Source organism: Narcine bancroftii, chromosome 4 (assembly GCF_036971445.1).
Source record: "Narcine bancroftii isolate sNarBan1 chromosome 4, sNarBan1.hap1, whole genome shotgun sequence".
In the NCBI taxonomy this organism is placed as follows: domain Eukaryota; kingdom Metazoa; phylum Chordata; class Chondrichthyes; order Torpediniformes; family Narcinidae; genus Narcine; species Narcine bancroftii.
In genome coordinates, this window is record NC_091472.1 from 71,415,478 (window position 1) to 71,438,017 (window position 22,540).

At 43.6% G+C, this 22,540-nt stretch overlaps 1 protein-coding gene across 6 annotated transcripts in view; it reads left to right on the top strand.

Moving 5' to 3' along the window:
* LOC138760672 (uncharacterized) overlaps positions 1–22,540 on the top strand; it is a 184,149-nt gene that overhangs the window by 68,586 nt on the left and 93,023 nt on the right. For all 6 annotated transcript variants that reach the window (XR_011355793.1, XM_069931593.1, XM_069931594.1 and 3 more), the window contains 2 exons: positions 14,514–14,551; positions 17,490–17,569. Coding sequence is in view for 5 of the 6 variants with exons in the window: in XM_069931593.1 (XP_069787694.1) it covers positions 14,514–14,551; positions 17,490–17,569 (118 nt within the window). In the remaining variant the exon portion in view is untranslated. The remainder of the gene's footprint in view (positions 1–14,513; positions 14,552–17,489; positions 17,570–22,540) is intronic.

The window sequence follows — 22,540 nt, forward strand, 5'->3', positions numbered from 1 at the left end:
TAAGCGTTCAGTATTTAAACAAACTAAACCATCCTGTTCCTCAATAGCTACCCACCGAGTGTTACCATGGGCAGGTGTCACTATTTCCCCTTTTACAGAAGGGCCACTACCTGGTGGTGCCACCCATACTTTTTGTCCGGCATTGGGGGGCAATGACTGTTTTTCCTCTGGAATAGCTGTAGTTCAGAAGTATGAAGAAGTCGGTGGAAAGGTGGACCTCCCTTTAAAGGGCGATGATTCAAATTATCGACTGCCTGATGCAGCACATGGCACCACCCCTTCAGGGTCCCCAGTGGTGTTAATAAATGCATTTGTTCCTTCAGTAAGCCATTCATTCATTCAACTAACCTGGCAGCCTGCGGGTAATAAGGAATATGGTGAACCCATAAGATACCGTTGTCAGTTGCCCAATCACAGATTGCCTTTCCGGAGAAGTGCGAGCCATTATCAGACTGAATTTTCTCTGGTACATCATAACGAGAAATTAAATGGTTTAGTCCTTGGATAGTGCTAGCTTGGTCAGCCTTCTTGGTGGGAAAAGCAAAAACCAGGCCCGAAAAGGTGTCAACCATTACTAGGATGCAACGTTTACCCATACAGTCTGGCATGGGACCTATGTAATCAATTTGCCAGACCACAGCTGAGCGAGCTCCCATCTTATTCGGCCATGCGGACCAGGAGGAACGGTGCGGGACTTCACAAGCTGACATGCTGGTCATGAACGCATGATCATGCGGACATCAACCTGATGGACGGGTAAGGCATGTGTACGGGCCCACATAGCTGATCCCTTCTCCCCCAAATGGCTATTCTGTTCATGTGCCCATCGAGCCAGGGGGACGATATCAGCGCGGCTGATAGTGGCAAGCTGATCTGCTACTGCATTATGTTGTGCCATGTTCATCATTGGATTGGTATGGGCCTCAACGTGATATATGGTTATCTCACGATGGTGGGAAGCATCCCACAACAGCTGCCACAACTGTTTGCCCTATACTCGGCGAGTCATTCTTTTGCCAATCAGGCATCCATACCACTAGTCCATTAGCCACAGCCCAGGAATCGATAAACAGGCGAAGAGGGTGATCATGGGGGTCTAGTGGTAAAGTGACCGCCTTCAACTCAGCATACTGGCTGGAGCCACCATCCACCTCCTCCGATAAGTGAGTTCCCGACCTGGGATGATAAACCACCGCCTTCCACTTCTGCTTTCCTTGCACCCACCGGCTGCTACCATCAGTAAACCAGGCGTCCTCTTATTCTGCTGGAGTGAGCGAATCATATGGTTTACCCCACTGAAATGGTAAAGGGGGTAGGGAAGGAGGCAAGGCGGGTTCAATGTCCTCATGATGAGACGAAAGATCAGCCACCTGTTCATGTATGCGGCCCACCCCTTCAGGTCCTCTGGTTGCATGACTCTGAATATACCACTTCCATTTAACAATGGAAGACTGTTGAGCCCGCCCAATTTTTAGATTAGCATCATTAGCCAGGACCCAGTTCATTATTGGAAGTGCAGGTCGCAACTGAACATCTGCATCACCTGTCATTCTTTCCGTCTCCAGCAGGGCCCAGTAACAAGCCAGTAACTGTCGTTCAAAAGCAGAATAACGAGTGGCAACCTCGGGCATGGTTTGTGACCAGAAGCCCAGCGGGACTCGGCGGCCCTCTTGTTTCTGCCAGAGGCTCCAGGAGGCCACATCATCAGTAATGGAGACCTGTAGTTCATAGTGGGTATCTGGGATGCGGGGAGCAATGGGCAGGGCCTGAAGAATAGCCTGCTTGCCGGACTGGAACACCCTTTCCTGATCGTTACCCCATAAAACGTCTGCTTTCTTTTGAGTAATCTTGTATAGAGGACGTAAAAGCAATGCCAAGTGTGGAATATGGCATTGCCAATATCCCAATAACCATAGGAAACGCTGGGTCTCTTTTTTGTTAGTAGGAGTGGACAAGACTGCGATCTTATTGCGAACTTTATCCGGAACCACCTGTTCTCCGTATGCCACTGAATTCCAAGGAAGATAACCATCTGGGACGGGTCCTGCACCTTGGTGGGGCTAATGGCCCACCCTCTTTGCATCAGGGTATCTTGGATACCCTCCATACCTTCCTGTACCATCTCTTCCGTGGCCCCTTGGATCATCACATTATCAATATAATGATGAATCGAGAAAGAAGGCGATACTGGCACCGCCTCCAAATCACAGGCAATTGGCTGTGGCAAATAGTGGGAGAGTGAACATAGCTCTGAGGGAGGTGGATGAAGGTATACTGGCGCCCCTTCCAGGTAAAGGCGAACTGATCCTGTGAGTTCTCAGCTATAAGAATAGTGAAGAAGCCGTTAGTGAGATCAATGACAGCATACCATGTTCATGAGTTCCCAGTAGCAATGATTTCAATAAGGGTAACAATGTCTGGAACTGCCGAAGCAAGTGGTGGGGTATGTTTATTCAAAAAATGATAATCAACTGTCATCCTCCAGGAGCCATCCAGCTTCTGGACCGGCCAAACAGGGCTATTAAAAGACGACGTTGCGGGCCTCACTACCCCTTCTTCTTGCAAAGCATCGATGGTGGCAGTAATCTCTTCCTGCCCTCCAGGGAGGTGATATTGTGGAATGCACACTGGTTTCGGGGGGGGGGGGGGAGCAGGCACCATCACAGGATTCCACTTAGCCTGACCCACCACTAGACTTTTTGAAATAGTCCGAATTCCAAATGCAAATCCCCCTTGGCTAGTATTAAGGGCCGTACCGGCCAACATATTGATACCCAGGATACACTCGTCAGTGGCAGCCAGCAGGCCATGTAACCATATAGGGGAAGGGCCATCACCACGGTGGCGTGGACTTTTATTTCCTTTGCCAGGGTGATCGCTCCTCCCATCCCCTCTATTCCAAATGTCAGTCCAGTCCAGAGGTCAGGGTTACCAGGAATCACCGAGTGCTCCGCACCAGTATCGACCAAGGCCAAATATTGGCAGTCATTACCCCCACCCCAATGGATTGTTAACTGTATGTAGGGCCGCGGGTCCCCATGTATCCGCCGTATCTCAATGGAGTAGACACGGGAATCCCGTCAACACCCTCATGCCTTAGTAGGATTCAGAGGCTTCCAGGACCACATGCTACTATTATCCATAAGAGCCTTTTTTAACTAATTGTTGTATCTCATCACAACGGGTAATTGGAGCAAGAGAAGCTGGCTCGATAGGAGCAGCAGTGGGAGCAGAAGGCACAGTTGGGCCAGGAGGACTCAGCAGCTGGGGATGATGTTCCCCTGCCTTCCTCTTATAAAGGGCATAAAGGACCGTGGTAGGTTTCCCATCAATATCACTTTTAGGTACGTCTAACTTTAACAAGGTTAGAAAAATGTCCTTTCTTGTCGGTCCGTTATTAGCAGCAGTCCCTCTCTTTTCATCCTGCTTGTCTGATTTAACCTGGGCTGTACGTGAGTGGATTTTACCTCCCAACTCTAATTCTCGAAACCCAGATAAGGCGTGCACCGCCTCAGACACAGGGTGCCCAATTAGCGGACTAGATACGGACAGAACCAGTCCCCATATAGTGGGTTGGGTGGAACGAACCAATCTGGTATGCATTCCGGCAGTGAACATCTCTTCGTCAGGGCTCCCCCCATGTACCCACAGCCTCAAACGCCCTGCATACAAGGCAGAGGCCAGGGCCTGTTGATGAATTACTGCTATACCCTCCTCTGGGGTGCCCCAATTGTTCTGCAAATGTAAATCCCAATCTACTGGTGACGGGTATACTCGTAACAGGGCTTCCCCTAGAGTGGCAAGTAAGTAATCCACCCCTCTCCTTCTACCACATAGCTTAGCAGTGACCCGGATATCAGTAGTCAATGTTCCTAATCCCAACAATTCCTCAGGGGTTAAAAATACATTACCCCCTCCTTGTTCCCAAACATGCAGGAACCAGGCCGCCAGAGTTTCTCCGGTCTTTTGCCTAAATCGATCTCCAATGGCGGCCAGCTCTTTTATAAAGAAGTCACGTATCATTGACTGCTCCTGACCCCTGTTCCCACTTTGGCCTACAGGGCCCTCTACCCAGTCTACGAGAGGAGGCCGAGGCCATCCTGCAGAGGGGGTGGGCCATAGAGCATAAGCAGGGGTTCGGGTATCTTCCCCTGGGTCCACTTGGGAGACCGGCGTATCTATCCCTTCAATCTCTACCCTTACATCATCCCCCCTTACGTTTCCGTCTTTTTGGGAAGTCTGCTGCCTTACGGGGTGGGCATGAACAGTGGGTGGAGAGGGGAGTATGTCAGGCACATGGCAAGGGGTACCTGCATTATTAGCATTGTCATCATTCCAGATATTCCCATCCCTTTCATCAATTACATCAGGATCATTGCCATTCCTTATCATGGCACGAATACAATGTGGATCGGGTTCTACCCCTTACTTTTCCTTACCTGCACAGAGCTGCTGCTGGAGTTTAATATTACAGCAGATCGTTTGGACATGCTTATCCTCCCATTCTTTGGCTTGGTCCTGACTGGTGCGAACAATTTCGCTCATCATGGAACAGTATTGTCGCATGGCTTCTATCTCCTCCTCTAGTTGCTCTCTCTTGTGCTGGGATTCTACTTCTCGCTGAACTAATTCTGCTTCACGCTGAACGGCGCGGCGTAAGGGTATGGCCAACAGCCAAAAACCATCCATCAGTGACCCCTTTTTAATAGGAAATTTACTTTCTTGAAGGAGAGTGGCAACCCACTCTCCCAGAGGCGCACTTGATGGATCTAACTTCTCATCCCAACTAATGGGTGGTCCCAACAAAGACAGGGTATTGGCCAACATGCCAAATCCATCGTCTTTGGATGTCCATCCCGGAATCAAGAACTGCTCAGGGCTCATCCCTTTCTTTTGGCAAAACATCTCGAGACCAATCCTGCCGACTACGCCAATTGTCCTGGGTAAACTTGTACCTCTCACTTTGTTCGTTTTAGATTGGTCACAGTGTTTGAGCTACCGAAAGAAAATAGACACACACGCCAAGAGCACTTCAGTTTATACAAATCTTTATTACAAATTCTAAAGCTGATATCAAACTAAAATATGCAAGCCCTTCCCAATTATATTTATCAACGCCTGGACTGTTCCCAACTGCCGAGGTGAGGCAACGACTGCACACTTGTAGTAGGTTGTTGGGGCGCCATTAGCAGCTTCTCCACCTCCTCCGACTGGGACATTGGCTAGACTCTAGAAGTTCTTCTTGCTGAGAGATGTTGCCACCTCTCGGAGAATCTCAAACTTCAGCAGTGGGACATGGCTTATATTACCCAAAAACAGCTTACTCAAGCACAAAAAGAAAGATAAGCGTGCAAGCTAGCATGCCTCGGCTTCTATCGAATAACACAACTTTCTAGCTTATCACTTTGAATACAATGATTTATTTTGCTTCAAGGTTAGGTCACTGTCTGACAGTCTGTGACTAATATACTAACAAGCAGGAAGATTAAACGTTCTTGGTACACAGATGTCTTTTTGTCACATAACTGCATCTCTGTGCCCCATGGTGGAATTTAGCTTATGTCTGCTGAGTCTCAAAGCAGATTACTGATTCTCAGCCTTGCAGAAACAAAAGCATGGTTTAAATCCTCCAATACAGTCCTCCACCCCCATCCACCAGAACCAGCGATCAGAGGTGAAACGTCTGGTGCCTGCACCTGGCCTGGTTTTTTGGGTGGGCATTCTCGCCTTCGCGATATGGGAACTGTTACTGGTCGGTCGAGGTTTAAGTGTGCTGGCTTGAGGCAGTCAATGGTGAATGTCGCTTCATACACGCTGATGTCCAGGATCCAAGATGGGCTGTTGTGATGTGCCTCCTTCAACGACCCCTTGTAGGGATGCTGTAGGGGCGGTCTGTGTGCGCTTCTCTGGACAAAGACGTACTCACAGCCATGTAAGTCTTTAGGTACAAAGGGTGTTATAGTGCTAGGGCAGGCCATTGGAATTGGGACCATTTTACTGAGCCGCTCATGCAGTTTTTTTGAGGACCCCTGATGGTGCATCTTCCTGCCCTTGAGCTGCGGGCACAGACTTTCCAGGCACCATGAGTGGAATGCTATATACCAGCTCTGCCGATGAAGATTTCAGGTCCTCTTTGGGTGCCATTCATATGCCAAGCTGCACCCGGGGTAGTTCATCTACCCAGTCTGGCCCGAGGAAGTGTGCCATCAGGGCAGCCTTTAAGTGCCTGTGGAAGTGCTCAACCCAGGCCATTTGACTGCGGGTGGTAGGTTGTTGTGTGGTGGAGCTGTGTTCTCAGCAGGTGCAACAGTGTGGTCCACAGAGTGGATGTGAATTGCAGACCCATGTCCGAGGTGATGTGGGCTGAGAAGTCGAACCGTGCCACCCAGGTGGAAACAAGGGCCCTGGCACACGACTCTGTGGAGCCATCTGCTGGGGGAATTTCCTCCGGCTATCTCATGAACTTGTTCACCATGGTGAACAGGTACCTCGATCCCCTTGACACTGGTAGGGGGCCAAAAATGTCTACATGCACGTGCTCAAATGCCTACTATAATGGCTGGAAGGGCTGGAGCAGAGCCTTCATGTGCTGTTGTACCTTGGTGGTTTGGCAATCTGTGCACATTGTGGTCCAGTGCCCGACCTGCTTTCAGAGGCCATGCCACATGAACTTATTGGAGATAAGCTGAATGGTCGCGAGGATGGAGGGAAGGGCTAAACTGTGCAGGGTGTAAAAAATGCGGAACCTCCAAGTGGCCAGGATGGTGGGCCGAGGCTGACCTGTGGAAAGATCACAAAGGAGTGTTGGACTCCCTGGTCCAATGGCGATGTCCTCCAGGTGAAGGCCCGAGACCACAGTTCTGTATGCTGGGTTCTCTGTGTCCTGATGCTGAGCATCAGCTAGTGCTGCGTCATCGATCCACTGAGATAGGGAATGAACTGCTTGCACAGAGGTGCATCAGCAACCACATTGCTCTTCCCAGAGATATGTCTTATCATGGTGGTAGACTCCGAGAAATAAGAAAGGTGGCTTTGTTGGTGGGCCAACTACGGGTCTGACACTTTGGCAAAGGCGAAGGTTAGGGTCTTGTGGTCAGTGAAGATGGTGAACTCCCTTTGAGGAAGTACTGAAAAGTGTCAGATGGCCAGGTACAGGGCTGGCAACTACCTTTCAAAGGCACTACATTTGACCTCTGGGGATCGTAAGTGCTGGCTGAAGAATGCCAGGGGCTTCCATTAGACTCGATGAGCTGTTCCACGACATCGCCCAGCTCTGAGATGGAGGCATCCACTGTGAGGGCGGTCGGTACATCTACTTGGGGGTGGACGAGGAGTGTGGGATTCGTCAGGGCATCCTTGGTCTTCTCAAATGCCATTGCCATCTCTTGCATCCCAGATGTTTTTGGTCTTGCCAGGCATGAGACCAAGCAGGGGTTGCATGATGCTGGCTGCTGAAGGCAAAAAGCAGCGGTAAAAGTTCACCATCCCCACAAACTCTTGTAGACCTTTAGCCATGTCAGGTCTGGTGAACTGGTGGATGACTTCCACCTTTGCTGGCAACAAGATGGCGCTGTGGTGGTTGATGTGGTTCCCTAAGAAGTTGAGGATAGACAACCTGAAATGGCACTTGCCAGAGTTTATCTTGAGGCTGAAATCATGCAGGCGGCAGCAGAGCAGACACAGGTGTTGTAGGTGTTCCTTGCAGGAACGGCTGGCAATAAGTATGGTGTCCAAGTCAACAAACAAGAACTCCATGTCTCACCCCACCACGTTCATCAACATTGGAATGTTTGTGCTGCGTTTTTCAGACCAAACAGCATTCTGATAAACTTGAAGAGTAATCAGAGCCATCTTTTGTATGTCGTCCGGGTGCACTGGAATTTGGTGGTACTTGTGGATGAGGTCTATTTTTGAGAAAATGCGAACCCCATGCAGGTTGGCAGTGAAATCCTGTATATGGGGCACAGGGTAGTGGTCCATGGTGGTGGCGTTACAGTCTTCTGTAATCACCACATGGTCTCCATCCTCCGGTTGACTTAGGCCATATGGAGCAAGGAGGGCCAGAGGCTGTTGGATCTGCACATAATCTCCTTCTCCTCATTCTTCCAAAACTCTTCTTTTGGTGGAGTTTGTCGGGCCCGAGCATGGAGTGGAGGTCCCTGTGTAAGGATGTGGTGTGACATGCTTGGGTGTTGCCGAAGAGAACTGGCATTATGATGTCTGGAACTCTGCAAGAACTCTTGCAAATTCATTCCCTGAATACATTATGGAGTCCAGGTGCAGGGCGGGTAGCTTTGCTTCGCCCAGGGAGAATGTCTGAAAAGTCTTGGTATCTACTAACCGTCACCTCTTCAAGTCAAGTAACTGTGAGTGGGCTCAGAGGAAATCCACCCCAAGCAATGGTTGTGATACCGCAGGCAGCGTAAATGTCCAAGCAAACTTGTTGGCTCCAAACAGCAGGGGTATGGTTCGAGTACCACATGTGCAGATGGCACTGTTGTTTACTGCTGTCAGCACTGGCCCTGCCTTTCTGTTCTGCATTGCATAGCCTGAAGGAGAGAGGAACACTAATTTTGGCTCCTGTGTCCACCAGGAACCTGTGCCCGGATTGCTTGTCCGAGACATAGAGTAAGCTGTTACGGTAGCCAGTTGCTATAGCCATTAGCAATGACCAGCCATGGCGTTTCCCAGAAATGCACATAGAGCTGGCAACGGCGCACTCTGGAACTCCACTGTTGGTAGTAAAAACACCAAGAATGTGCTCTGGTATTGTCCCTTTTGGAGGGTGCATACAGCCTTGCTGCTGGGGTCCATGGAACCTGGGCCTTTGAGCAAGACGCAGCACTAATCTCAACGAGGCATCTGCCCCGCTGCTTCGCACGCCATACTTCGTTTGTGCGGGTGGCCACCCTGCGGGGGTTGCTGAAATCCTCGTTGGCTAGCATGAGGCTGATGTCTTCCGGCATCTGCTCGTGAAAGATTTGTTCAAAGAGCAGGCAGGGCTTATGGCCGTCTGCCAGCACCAACATGCCACTCATTAAATCCGATGATGTGCGGTTACCTAGGCTGTCCATGTGCAGGAACCTTGCTGCTTGTTTGCGGCGGGAGAGTCCAAACATCTGGAGGAAGAGGGCTTTAAGCACCTCATACTTGTCCTCAGCCAGTGGCTGACACAGGAAATCGATCACACAACCTGCTGTCTCCTGGTCAAGGGCACTCACCACATAATAGTACTTGGTGGTGTCTGCAACTATCTGCATGATTTTGAATTATGCCTCAGCTTGTTCAAACCAGACCACTGGCTGAGTCAACAAAAGGAAGCCAGTTTGAGGGAGGCTGAACTTTTCAAGGCTGTGTTGTTCATGCCGGTCCAAAATCCATTGGGCCTGTCAGGCTTACCAATGTAATCGCGCTGTGTCACAGCAAAAGGAGTCTGACTGTTTACTTGTTAACACACACACGCATTTAAACATTCCTCCCAGCAACCCACGCATGCCGTGGGGTGGAAATGAGGTTATCTTCTGGGCCACAGTTAACCTCACAGTCAGAGCCAGGTTACTGATGTCAGTGATTCACCTGCGACTTTCTGAGCCGCTTTGAACTGTGCTTAGACAAGCCGTTACAATGGAAAAAGATAGGAATGATCCACAAGTAAAAGCTCTAAATTGTGGTGAAGGTTAATTTTGAAGGTATTAGACAGGAATTTGGAAATATTGTTTGGGAGAGGGTGCTTGCAGGTAAAAGTTACATCTGGTAAGTGGCAGGGTTTTAAAAGTTAGCAGGGAGAGTTCAGGGGCAACTTGTTCTTGTTACAGTGAAAGATAAGGCTGGCAAGTTTAGAGAACCCTTTTTAGGCTATGGTCAGGAAAAAAAGGAGGCTCATGTGAGGTAAACAGCTGGAAACAGATGAATAATGAAGCAAAGATAGGATCTCACCAACCTCCTCCGCCTCAAGGCACACGTTGCTTCTTTTATCCTTAAGCAGCCTCACCTTCATTCTCATTATCCTTCTGTTCTTCAGATATGCATAGAAAACCTTGGGTTTTTCTTTTAAAGTAAGTGCCAAGGCCTTCGCATGTCCCCATCTAGCTCTCCTAAGTCCTTTCTTAAGTTCCTTTCTGGCAACCATGTAATTCTCATGGGCCCTTCCTGTTTTTTGCTTTTTAAATCTAATGAATACTGCCTTCTTCCTCTTAACTAGCTGTTTCACCTGTTTTGTCAATCATGGGTTTTTTTTCCCTACCATCTTTTCCTTGTCTCAGTGGGACAAACTTATCCGCACCCCCACGCAAGTGGTCTCTAAGTATCCTCCACAGTACTTCTGTGCTTCTCCTAAGAACATCTGTTCCCTAATTTTCTCTCCTTAGTTTCTGTCTCATCACATCCAAAATAGTCCTTCTCTCATTGAACACTACCATTTTGTCTGCTTTTATCCTTGTCCAAAGCAATGTTAAAGCTCAGGGAGTTGTGGTCACTTTCACCAAAATGCTCTCCTACTGAGAAGCCTGTCACCTGACCTGGTTCATTACCCGGAACTAGATGCAGTATAGCCTCTCCTCTCATTGGCTTGTCCATGTACTGTGTCAGGAATCCTTCTTGGACATGCTTGACAAATTCTGCCTTATCTATCCCTCTTGCAGTCAGGAAGTGATAGTTAATATTATAGAAGTTGAAGTCTCCCATAATAATTTCTGCACCATTCTAAAATCTGCCTATTTCTCTGTTACTCAGTGTCCCAAGGGCTATTTGGGGGCCTGTAGACTATTCCTAGTACAGTGATTTTTCCCTTCCTATTTCTGACTTGCACTCACACCAACTCAATAGACACTCCCTCTACAGCATTCTCCCTTTCTACAGCTATGGTACTATCCCACTATCCCTGACTAGTAATGTTACTCCCCTCCTCTCTTACATCCCATCCTATTTCTTTTAAAACACCTATACCCCAGTTCCTGCATCAGCCAATTCTGTCCTTCCGCTAGCCATATGTCTGTAATGGCCACAAGATCATAATTCCATGCACTGGAATATGAGATATCTTGTAGGCCTAAACCGAGGCCTGACCAAATATATCTTAGGACATTGTGAGAAACTAGGGAAGAAATTGTTGGTGCCCTGGCAAAGATATTTGCATAGATTTTAGCCACAGGTAAGGTACCAGAAGATTGAAGGAGGCTAATGTGCCTTTATTTAAGAAGGGCTGAAAGGACAAGCCAAGAAACCAAAGGGACAGATCATTGTTTCTACGTTTTCTATTTTAGATGGAATAGAGGAGATAAAAAAAGTGGAGGAGTTGCATTGCCAGTCAGAGAGAGTGTTACAGCTGCCCTCAGAGATGATATAATGGGGTGATTATCCTTTGAGGCAGTATGGATAGAGATTAAAAAAATAAGACAGCTACAATCACTTTCATAGAAGTATACTATAGGCCTCCCGGTAGCTGAGAGATAGCGAATTAAAGATGCAGACAAATTATGGAAGGGTGTAAAAGCAAAAGGGTCATTGCAGCGGAAGACTTTCATGTCCCCAGTATTGACTAGGATGCCCTCAGTGTGAGAGGATTGAATGGGACAGAATTTGTTAAATGCACCTTGGAGGTTTCTTGAAGCAGTATGTTGATTGTCCTACCAGGCCACAGGCATTACTATTCCTGAACTTGGAAATGAGCCTGGCTAGCTCATTGCAGTTCAGTGGGAGAGCATTTTGGAAATAGTGATATCAGTTCCTTAAGTTTCAAGATACCTATGAAAAAGAAAAAGCTGGGGCCTCGTGGGAAATTACTGGGAGGGCAAATTATGATGTTGTTAGGCAGGAGCTCGGAGTTAAATGAGAGCATCTGTTATTGGGCAAGCCCACCACTGATATGTTGGAGTTGTTTGAATACCAGCTAATTAGATTCTAGGCTACTTGTTCCATTAAGGAGGGAGGAGGTCAGATGGTAAAGCAAGAGAACCCTGGATGATGAGAGAGGTCAGGAATCGAGTCAAAATGAAAAAGGAAGCATATCTAAGTTTTAAGAAGCTGAAATCAGATAAAGCCCTGGAGATTGCAGGAAAGAGCTCAGGCAGGGCATTAGGAAGGCCAGAAGGAACCATGAAATGTCCTTGGTGAGCAGGATTAAAGAGAATCCTGATGCATTTTATACATGCATTAAAAACTAGAGGTTGAATAGGAAGAGGATAGGACCACTCAAGGAAAAAGGAGGAAATTTATGCTTGGAGTTAGAGCAAGTGTGCGAGAGATTAAATGAACACTTTGTATTGATATTCACCAAGGAGATGGATATGGAGGATAGTGATAGGAAGCATAATGTGGAGAAAGGTCAAGATGGTGCTAGGTTTTTGAAAGAGCATTAAGGTGGATAGATCTCAATGCCTGATGGAATATATCCCAGTCAATTGAAAGAGACATGAAAGGAGATTGCTGGGGCCTTGACAAAGATCTTAATGCCCTCACTAGTAACGGGTGAGGTCCTGGAGGACTGGGGAGGAGTCAATATTGTTTCTTTGTTCAAGAAGTGAAATATGGATACATTAATGGTTGAGAATCTATTGGAGAGGAAATAGGAATAGGATTTGGAAAGGCATGGTCAGATTAGGGAAAATCAGCATGGCTTTGTGTGGCAGATCATATTTTACAATTCTGATGGAGTTTTTGAGGAGGTGGCAAAGATGGTTGATGATGGAAGGGTACAGGATATTGCTTAGATGGAGTTTAGTCAGGAATTTGATGTTCCCTCATCCCAGATCTCAGAGGTACAGATGCATGGAATCCATAGTGAATTTATAATTTAGATTTGGAATTGGCTATTTCATAGATGACAGAGGGTAGTGATGGAAAGCTGTTACAGTATTTTGGTTGGAGGTATGTGACCAGTGGTGTCTACAGGAATCAAGTTGGGAACCTTGTTGTTTGTGATGTATATAAATGTCTTTGATTAAAAAAAGTAGGTTGGTAAATTTGCAGATGATATTTAGATTGGTGGATCTGTGGATAGTAGGGGGTTATGACAGAAAACAGCAGGAAATAAATCAGAGACAAATATGGGCATAGAAATAACAGATGGTGTTTAATCAGGACAGTGTAAGGTGTTGCATTTTGGAAGGTCAAATGTAAGGGGAACATATATAGTTAATGACAGGACTCTAAAACCAATCTGGGTTCAAGTCCATGGATCCTAGAAGGTGGTCACGCAAGCAGAGTGATAAAGAAGCCACCTGGTATACTTGGCTTTATTGGGTGGAGCAATGAGTGTTAAAAAAATAAATTCATGTTGCAGCATAATAAAATGGATCACGCTACACATGAAGTATTGTGTGAAATTCTGATCTCCCCAAATAGGAAGGATGTGAAGGATTTGGTAAGAGTACAGATGAGATTAATTGAATATTGCTTGGGTTAGGTAGTATGAGCTATGAAATAATGAAAGTTTGGACAAACTTGCGTTGTTTTCTGTGAAGCATTGGAAGCTGAAGGATGAACTAATAGAAGTTTATAAAATTATGAGAGTCATTGATAGAATAGCCAGTCAGAATCTTTTTCTCTGGATAAAAATGTTAACAGACTAGAGGGTATGCATTTAAAGCAAGAGGGGAAAGTTTAAATGAGAGGTGCAGGGCTATTTTTTTTAATAGCAGTGAGTGGTAGATTCCCGGAACATGCAGCCTGGAGTAGTAGTGGAAACTAATACTGTAATAGCAATTATGAGGCTTGCAGATAGATGCATAAATATTCAACAAATAGAGGGATGTGTATCAAATACAAGTAACAGAGTTTTACTTTAACTTGGACATGATGTTCAGCCCAGAGATGTGGACTGTAGAGGCTGTTCTTGTGGTATGCTGCTCTATGTTCCTGAGGTCAATGAAACTAAATATCAATGGTGGGAAAGTTACTGAGTTGATTCTGAGGGACAGGATCGTCAAACATTTGGATGGGCAAGAACTGATTAGGGATAGTCAGCATGGCCCTGTGCATGGGAAATCGTGTCTCACGAAGTTGATCGTGTTTTCTGAGAGCTGAATATGAGGATTGGTGAGGTCAGGGTGTTGGATGTTGCCGATGTGGATTTTAGAAAGGTTCCGCAGAGAAGGCAAGTTTGGAAGGTTAGATCACATGGGATCCAGGGTAAGCTAGCCAATTAGATTCAAAATTGTCTTCGCGGAAGAAGTCAGAGGATGATAGCGGAGGGTTTAAAGCCAGTGGGATGTCACAGGCATTGGTCCTGAGTCCACTGGTGTTTGTCATCTAACTGAACAATTTGCATGAATATATAATTAACATGGTTGATAAATTTGTGGATGACACCAAAATTTGTGGTATAGTGGACAATGGGGAAGTCTATGTAGGATTTAGATGAATTGGGGAAGTGACCAAAGAAGAGTAGATGGAATTTAACTTGGAGAAGTGTGATGGACTGGTAATTTTGGCATTTTATGGTGCAATCTGCAGTCTAATGCATATTGCTGCTTAAAAATTCTTAATTTAAAGTGAATTATGTTTCTCCTTTGCAGACCATATATTCTGGAGGTAGTGAAGTTGTTTCAACATGGTATGTATTTCATAATTTACATGCAAATTTTATTTATTTATTTAAAAAATTAGACATACAGCATAGTAACAGGTCATTTCGGCCCATGTGCCCATGCCGCCCAATTTACATCCAATTAAATGACACCCCTGAAACGTTTCAAATGGTGGGAAGAAACTGAAGCCTCTGGGGAAAACCCACACAGACATAGGGAGAATGTACAAACTCCTTAAAGACAGTGTGGGATTTGAACCCTAGCCCCAATCACTGGCAGTGTAAAGCATTCTGCTAACCACTACGCCAACCAGGCCACCACAAATGATCCTATAATAATGGTCCTAAATAGTCGCTGCAGAAAAATTCTGTCAAATTCCATAAAGGAATATGGGAAATTAAAGGAATCTAGTTGGAAGTTGGAGAAACATAATATTAACTTTTGTTGAATGCAGCATGTTTAATCACATAATGTTGCATTAGTTAAACTGATCTAAAAATGTTTTGCTGTTGCTTTTCATTCGTACTGAGCATCTAATGCCTCTTGTGTCAGTGTCCAACAAGAGTCAGCCAGCATTGGTGGACTCCAGTTGCCCTGATACCGCTTTTCCATGGTCGCAATGACTTGGTGAAACCTTTCACCATGTTTGCCACTGACTGCACCAAGATCAGCAGGGAAGAAATCCGTGCACAAATGCAGAAAACAAATTTTCAACATCATGTTGCACTTCATGGCTTAAAATACACTTAAAATATGACTGGAAATCACAAAAATAGGTAATGTCTAAAAGGTGGTATGTGTTAGAAGAATTTTAAGGTAATTTTCATGATTAGTAGCTAAAATACACCTAAAAATGTTCAAGAATCAAAATCTTAATTGTCCAGTGTATTTTGTAACCTGAGGCCTACAATTCTTGATTTAAGGTTAATTGTCCTTTCTATGTGCCTTGCAATTATTTACTTGAATGCATTTGTTTTTCTGAGTTCTGCAGTTTTTAAAAAATGTAGACATACAGCATGGTAACTGGCCATTTTGGCCCATGAGTCCATGCCGCCCAATTTATACCCAATTAACCTACACCTCTGGTACATTTTGAATGGTGGGATGAAACCAGAGCCCCCAGGGAAAACCCATGCAGACATGGGGAGAATGTCCTGACAGGCAGTGCGAGATTCGAACCAGGACCCAATCGCTAGTACTGTAAAGGCTAACTGCTGGGCCAACTGTGCTGCCTTATTACTTCATTTATTTATTTCAGTTATTTACTTCAGTCCAGTAATTCTTTACCAAGTGCATTAATTGATATGGCACATATTTAAACAGCTACTTCATTATGTGCAGCAGAAATTCATATCTTTTAGAAACAGGAAAGTTGAATCATTAGTGAAAAGAGGTCATAATTAAATCAAAATGCAAATGAATTAGTAGGAGCTATTGATAAATCAAAGGAGTTGGAATTTTTCAGGAACCAGCAGCAAATGACAACAAAACTCAAAAGAAAGGAAAATATTTATATTGAGAGAAAGCTTGCATGTAATTTCCATAAAGGTTTCTGTGAATATGAAGATTTTTGATTTGAAATGTCAACCATTCTTTTTCTCCCACTGGTGCTGCTTGACGTGCTAAGTTCCTCCAGCGCATTGTGTTTGGATAGAAGGGAACCTGTACATATGGCACATTTAGACTTCCAAAATGCCTTTGACAAGGTGCCACATAAAAGTTGAAAGTTCATTTTGTCGAAGGAATTGTATTAGCATGGATTGAATGTTGGCAGAAATGTAAAATTAGAATAAATGAGTCTTTTCCAGATTGGAAGGATTTAACTATTAGTGTTTTCCAGGGATCAGCTCTTGGTTTTCACTTATTTACCATTTGTATTAATGACCTGGAAGAGGGGACAGTATGCAAGGTATCCAAATTTGCCGATGTTGCAAAATCAAGTGGAAGGGCAAGTTGCAATGAGGCTATTGTAACACTGCAATGGGATATAGATTGATTGAAGTGAAAGGATGAAAAATTGATTTTGTAAATGGAAAGAGATTGCATCTGAGATTAATTGTTCTTGTATAGGAATAAGAAAAAAAAACATGTTGTGAAGCAAGTAATTAATAGGATAAATGGCAAATTGGCCTTTATTGCAAAGGAGTTTGACTTAGAAGTGGAACTCTTTATGCCATATTTAATTTATGTATTTTCCAAATCACGTGCTAAATCTTAAAAGCTAGAATCACGGGCTAGAGAAATTGCAATGGCCAGGAACTCGCAGTTAGCAGAGAGAATTATTTGGCACCATGTTGAATGTAAAAGCAAATTGAAGTCTATTACAGCTTATCTCTCACCAATCTAGTAAATTTTACTCACCAACAAATTCTGCAAATTAAGACCCAAGCCCTTCCCACGGGAACAGTCAAAACGATCTACCTGCAGTAGCTTTGGCGAAACACCAACTAGTTGTTCACAATGTATTTTGATGGTCAGAGTTATTGTCATATACTGATGTTGAATTATTGGCTGCTGCTGCAGGAGGGTGAGAGAGCAGGAGAGAGGGCTGAGAGGGAAGATGCAATAGGATGGAGGGAGCAGATGAGGGAAGGAAGGAAGGAGAGGGATTGAAGAGATGGGAGGAAAAGAGGAATAAGGCACACGGGAGGGATTGTGGAAGGCTGCAATGAAGGGGAAGTTATTAAAAAGCATCCAACAGTCTCATAAGAGATCGGGTGACTCAAACCTTTTCTGCAAGTCCTATGCAGAATAACTCTGGGACAAGTTGACTTGTCACTTGTTCAGATGCACCATCTGAATCCTTGCTGGTAAGCTTCCTCCACAATTGTCCTTCTTGTTCTTGTCCTTCTTGCTCTCCTTGAAATAATGGGAATTAGTCTCATGTCCACATAGTTGTCTAAAAACTGGAGAGGAAAAAGTGAATAGAAAAAGCACTTAATTAATCTTTTCTTTTACCTTCAGTTGTTCCCAAACGTCGAAATGCTGTGTTAACAGTTACCAGTAAGAGTTTGAAGAACAGACTGCAAAGCATCATGAAGAGGGTATGAAAACATTGTGTACATGGATTGTAAAACAACTCATTCATGAAACTTTCCCAGATCAGATCAGTGGTGAAAAATTAAGGCACAATCTGCAGCAGGAAAATGTTTTAATGATATTAATTATTACAAAACATCTTTCTACCTTATTGCCAGACAGTTGCTCTCAGTTACTGATTTTGTAAAGAATGTGGAGTGGGGAGAAGACAGGAGATCATAGGCAGAATAATGAAAATTGTTTCAGGAGGAGGATCTACACTGTGATCCAGATCCAAAGACCATGAATCCTTTCTTCTCCTTTAAGGCCACAATCCTCCCCTCTTCACCTCCCCCCCTCTTATATCTGCACATATTTTACCTTTACTCCTTGAGTCATAGTTGCCCACTTGAGCTAGTCCCATTTGCTTCTTTGTCCCATATCCTTCTAAACCTTGAAGAGACATATAACATGATTCTGATTATGTTGGATAAAATTTCACAATTAGCTCATAATGTAAAAGGTTTGCTACCAACACTTCCTACTAATTAAAATGGAAGACAAGTTACAACTAATACATAATCAAACACCACAATTCATGCTTGGAGAAATTAATTTAATTGAATCAAACTCACCAGCGTAGGTACTTCTTTCTAGTGAAAGTATGATATTATCTCTGTACCGGATCTGGGCCATACAATTATGCTAATTCCAGCACATGCTAAGAAGCAGTGGCTACACCACTAAGTATTCATGTTGAATGAATCGCCTTAAACCAAATCCACAGCTGAAATTATATCAAACAGTTACGGCTGTGGTTTGGACAAACTTAGCCTTGGCTGAATGATCTTGTATTACTCATGTCTGGCCTTGTTGCTAAAGTGGCCTAAATGGCAAACTGAGCTCTCTTTGTGAACCATACAGCAGTACTTAGTTGTTGCCACTGATGTTAAATTTTTAAAAAATCTTTACTGATTTACCCTCAGATGCTGCAGATCATGTAACACTGAAGATTTTCAGTATAGAAGACATCAGCATACAGTCGTAGAAAAGAGAAATAAGGGGGGGGGGGGAAATGTGTGTGTGTGCATATGTATGCGAGTGTGTGTGTGTTAAACAGTATTAACATGGAAAGTTGTGTAATATTAAGAGGGAGGAAACAGACAACAAAGAAGATGAAGATAACCTTTCAATGTTTATATAAATGCATTAAGTATGAATAAGGTTGGTGAGCTACAACCATGGTTGTACTGAATTTGAGTGACTTATTGTGCTTCTTTTAGAGATAAACTATGAATAACTAATAAATGGTTATTTAACTTTATTAAAATTCTTAGTCCAAGTATTCTTATCTTGAGGTATCCAATATTCTTTAAGTCCTAGGCACAGAATTCTCCTTGAAAGAGAAATAAATTAACAATCATGAACTTAAAGCGAAGAGACAAACATGTGGCATGTGTCTTTATTTAGAAATTTCACAAATAACTGGAAAACTTGTAAAAAGAAAATTAATCTCCACAGTAAAATATAATTTCAAATCTCACACCCAAGGATAAAAGCTCACATAGTTCTTGTGTTTATTCACCTTCCTAGAGATGTCTGCCTCTTACCTAACAGACACTTACCCACCTTCAATCGAGCACTGTTCCCTTCTTTCTCTTAAGCTATTTTTACCATTTGTTATTTAGTAACTGCATACACGTGATCTTGGTAAAAAGCCCTTTCCAGTCAATCACACCGATACCTCAGCGACATGCCAAATTTCTCCAAGATGAAGTATTGTTGTTCTTATAACCCTACTTTTTCTACTTTTTTGTTGCTTTGATTTGAGAATAAGTCTTATGAAGAAAGGTTGACTAAGCTCGGACTCTCTTTTAGAGCAATGGAGCAGAAGAGGCAACTTAATAGAGGTGGTTCTTATGAGAGGTAGGGCAAGGGAGGACAGGAAGCACCTTTTTCCCAAGTCGGTGGATCCCTGGAATGCATCGCTGGTGGTGATAGAGGTGGATACAGTGAGAACATTTAAAAGACTCTTCGCTAGGCATGTTAGAAAACTAGAGGGTTACGGGCTGTGAGACTGGGAAAAGTTACAATATGGTGGAGTAGCCTTCACATCCAACATATCATCCTCCTACCACTTCTCCTCTCTGTCATCTACAGGGTCTTCTCCCTCCCTGAGTCCCCTGCCCACTCCTCCCTCCCCACCAATCATCACCTTAGCACCTATCCCTGTGACCACAGGAGATGCTCCACTTGCACCCACACCTTCTCTGTCACTACCATTCAGGTTCCCAAAAAGTCCTTCCAAGTAAAGAGGCCGCAGATTGGGAGAGCTCTTCATTGAGCACGTCCTCTTTGTCCATTGCAATAGTGTGGCCACCCATTTCAATTTCCTGCTCCATTCACTTGCTGACATGTCTGTCCATGGTCTCTTGCACTGCCAGACTGAGACCACCCACAAATTGTTGGAACAACATCCTATATTTCCTCTGGGCACTGTCCACCAGATGGTATTAACATCAACTTCTCCTGTTTCTGTTAGAACCCTGTCTTCCTCATGTCTATCTCTCTCTCATCCATTTTCACCTTTCCTCTCTCCTGTCTGCTTATCAAATCTAATTAACACTTTTTGTCTGTTAGTCTGTACTCTTCCCCCTCCCACTCTTCACCTATCCCCAGCCTTCTATACAGACGCCTATTTCTCTCTTTTTTACCCATTCTTTGAGGAAGGGCTCAGGCCCAAAAATTTATTAATATATAGTTACCTCCTACAAATGCTGCAAGATCAGCTGAGCTCCTCCAGCATCTCTGTATTTTTATTATAGGTTGGCAAATTATCATGGGGCAAAAGGCTTATACTGTGTTGATTTGATCTATCTGTAAATCTGTCAATGTATCTGAATATTTTTGTGACTTAGTTCTTTTCCTACATACAAATTAGAAACAAAGATTATTATGAGATTGGCAGGTTTTCTCAAAGTTTCAAACATTAAAAAAAATGCCGAAGCTGGAAATCTGATATAGAGACAGAGAATGCTAGAAAAGCTCAGCAGGTCAGGCAGCAAGTGTGGAAAGAGAAACAGTTAAAGTTTTAGGTCTGGTAACAATTTTACCAATTACAACTTTATACATGCAGAATGAAAGAGATGATAATGGATAAGATTAATTTCTTGGCACTTAGCCGCACAGGCAGATTTGTAAACAGTGAAATGTGAGTGTGACATTACAAGTTTATTATTTTGCATCACTTTTTGACTTTTTAAAAACGCTTGCAAGTCTATCTTGAAGGCCTTAATTTGAACAGTTAAAATCATAAGTCACATCTTAAATCAATCAAAGTCACATTTCCATCTTACTGGACCAAACCTGTGTGGGAGGAACCAATCCAAAAACCTATTTCAGACTTGCAGTTAACTGAATTAAACTGTATGTTAATAAAGTTTTGAATTCAAACCAAACAATTTCACTAGTTCTTTTTAATTTTTAATTTTAATGATACCACATAATAGAAGGCCCTTCTGGCCCATGAAACATTTGCCACCCAATTAACCAACCAATCCTATATGTTTTGGAGCAGTGGAGGAAATGGATCACCTAGAGAAAACCCATGCAAGTCAGAGGGAAAATGGGCAAAGTCCTACATACCACGGTAGATTTGAACCTGAGTCGCTGGCACTGTTGCGCTAACCAATACGGTAACTGTGCTGCCCACTTTATACTTCAATTTATGCTGGATGAAATTAAACACAATTACTATATTCAAATTAAAATATATTTTTCGAGAGATCTGAAGTGGGCACAAAAAGTACATTTTCAAGGTTATATCTTATTTCTAGTTTTCTACATTTCTGTTCCACACATGATTAATTATTAATTTTTCCCATATTTCTCCATAATCTCTCATTTATCTCTCATATAATTGAAGATTTGGCAAACCTCATTTCAAAACTAGAGCATTTGCACACTTCAAACAAAATATACTTAACTGTCAGGAATACAGGACAATGTGCTTCACAGTCACACATACCTCAAGGAAATCTTTTAAAGCTTAAAAATAAAGAAGTGCAGAAAGGCATTGATAACGTAAAACATATATTCAAACCTAGCAACTTTAAATTCTCTATGACAATCAGAAACTCCTTCTGTTTAAAGGCAACATGTCAATGTTTACAATTAAAACTTTAGTCTTCACTTCAGAATTCTTTCTAGAACTTTATATTGAGAGAAATAAACTAACCAACAGACAAGATTGCCAAGGATTAATAGCTTTAATTTCTTAGTGTAAATGAAGGCAAACCACATCTTTTTAGAGATGTGGTCTCACACAAGAAATTGACCAGGCAAATATTTAATACTTCAACTACTTAACCAAAAACACATGCACACACACACACACAAACACACACACACAAACACACGCACACACACACACACAAACACACATGCACAAACACACACGCACAAACACACTCACACACACAAACACACACACACACACACACACACACACACACACATCAATCATCTGTGTGGGTTCTAGCATCAGGTCCCATGAAATCAATGCAGTTATTTTTCTAGTTGAGTGACAATAGTCATGCTGTTATCAGTATCATCCATGGATGTTAATCTGATGACATATTATCATCAATTCAGGGGAGGGTATGGTAGGATAAGGTGACTGATCCCCTGGGTTTGCTGTCAGGGAGCTCAACAATTCCAGACAAAATGTCTTATTTTCAAACACTTATGACAGTTCCCTGACCTCAGCTGGAATGTATTGTTACAGAGCACAGTGCCACCAGAATAGTTCTCTTTGTGTTATCTGTGTGATCATATAGGAAGTGGAGTATGTCAAGGTCTTAATCTGTCCCTCTACAGTACATCGTTGTTAACACTCTCGGTATTACAATGCCCAAAGATGTGTGAGTTTCTGTGCTGAAATTCAATTCACCCACTTCAATTTAGCTATCATTGCAATAGGTCAATGGCAGATGCCA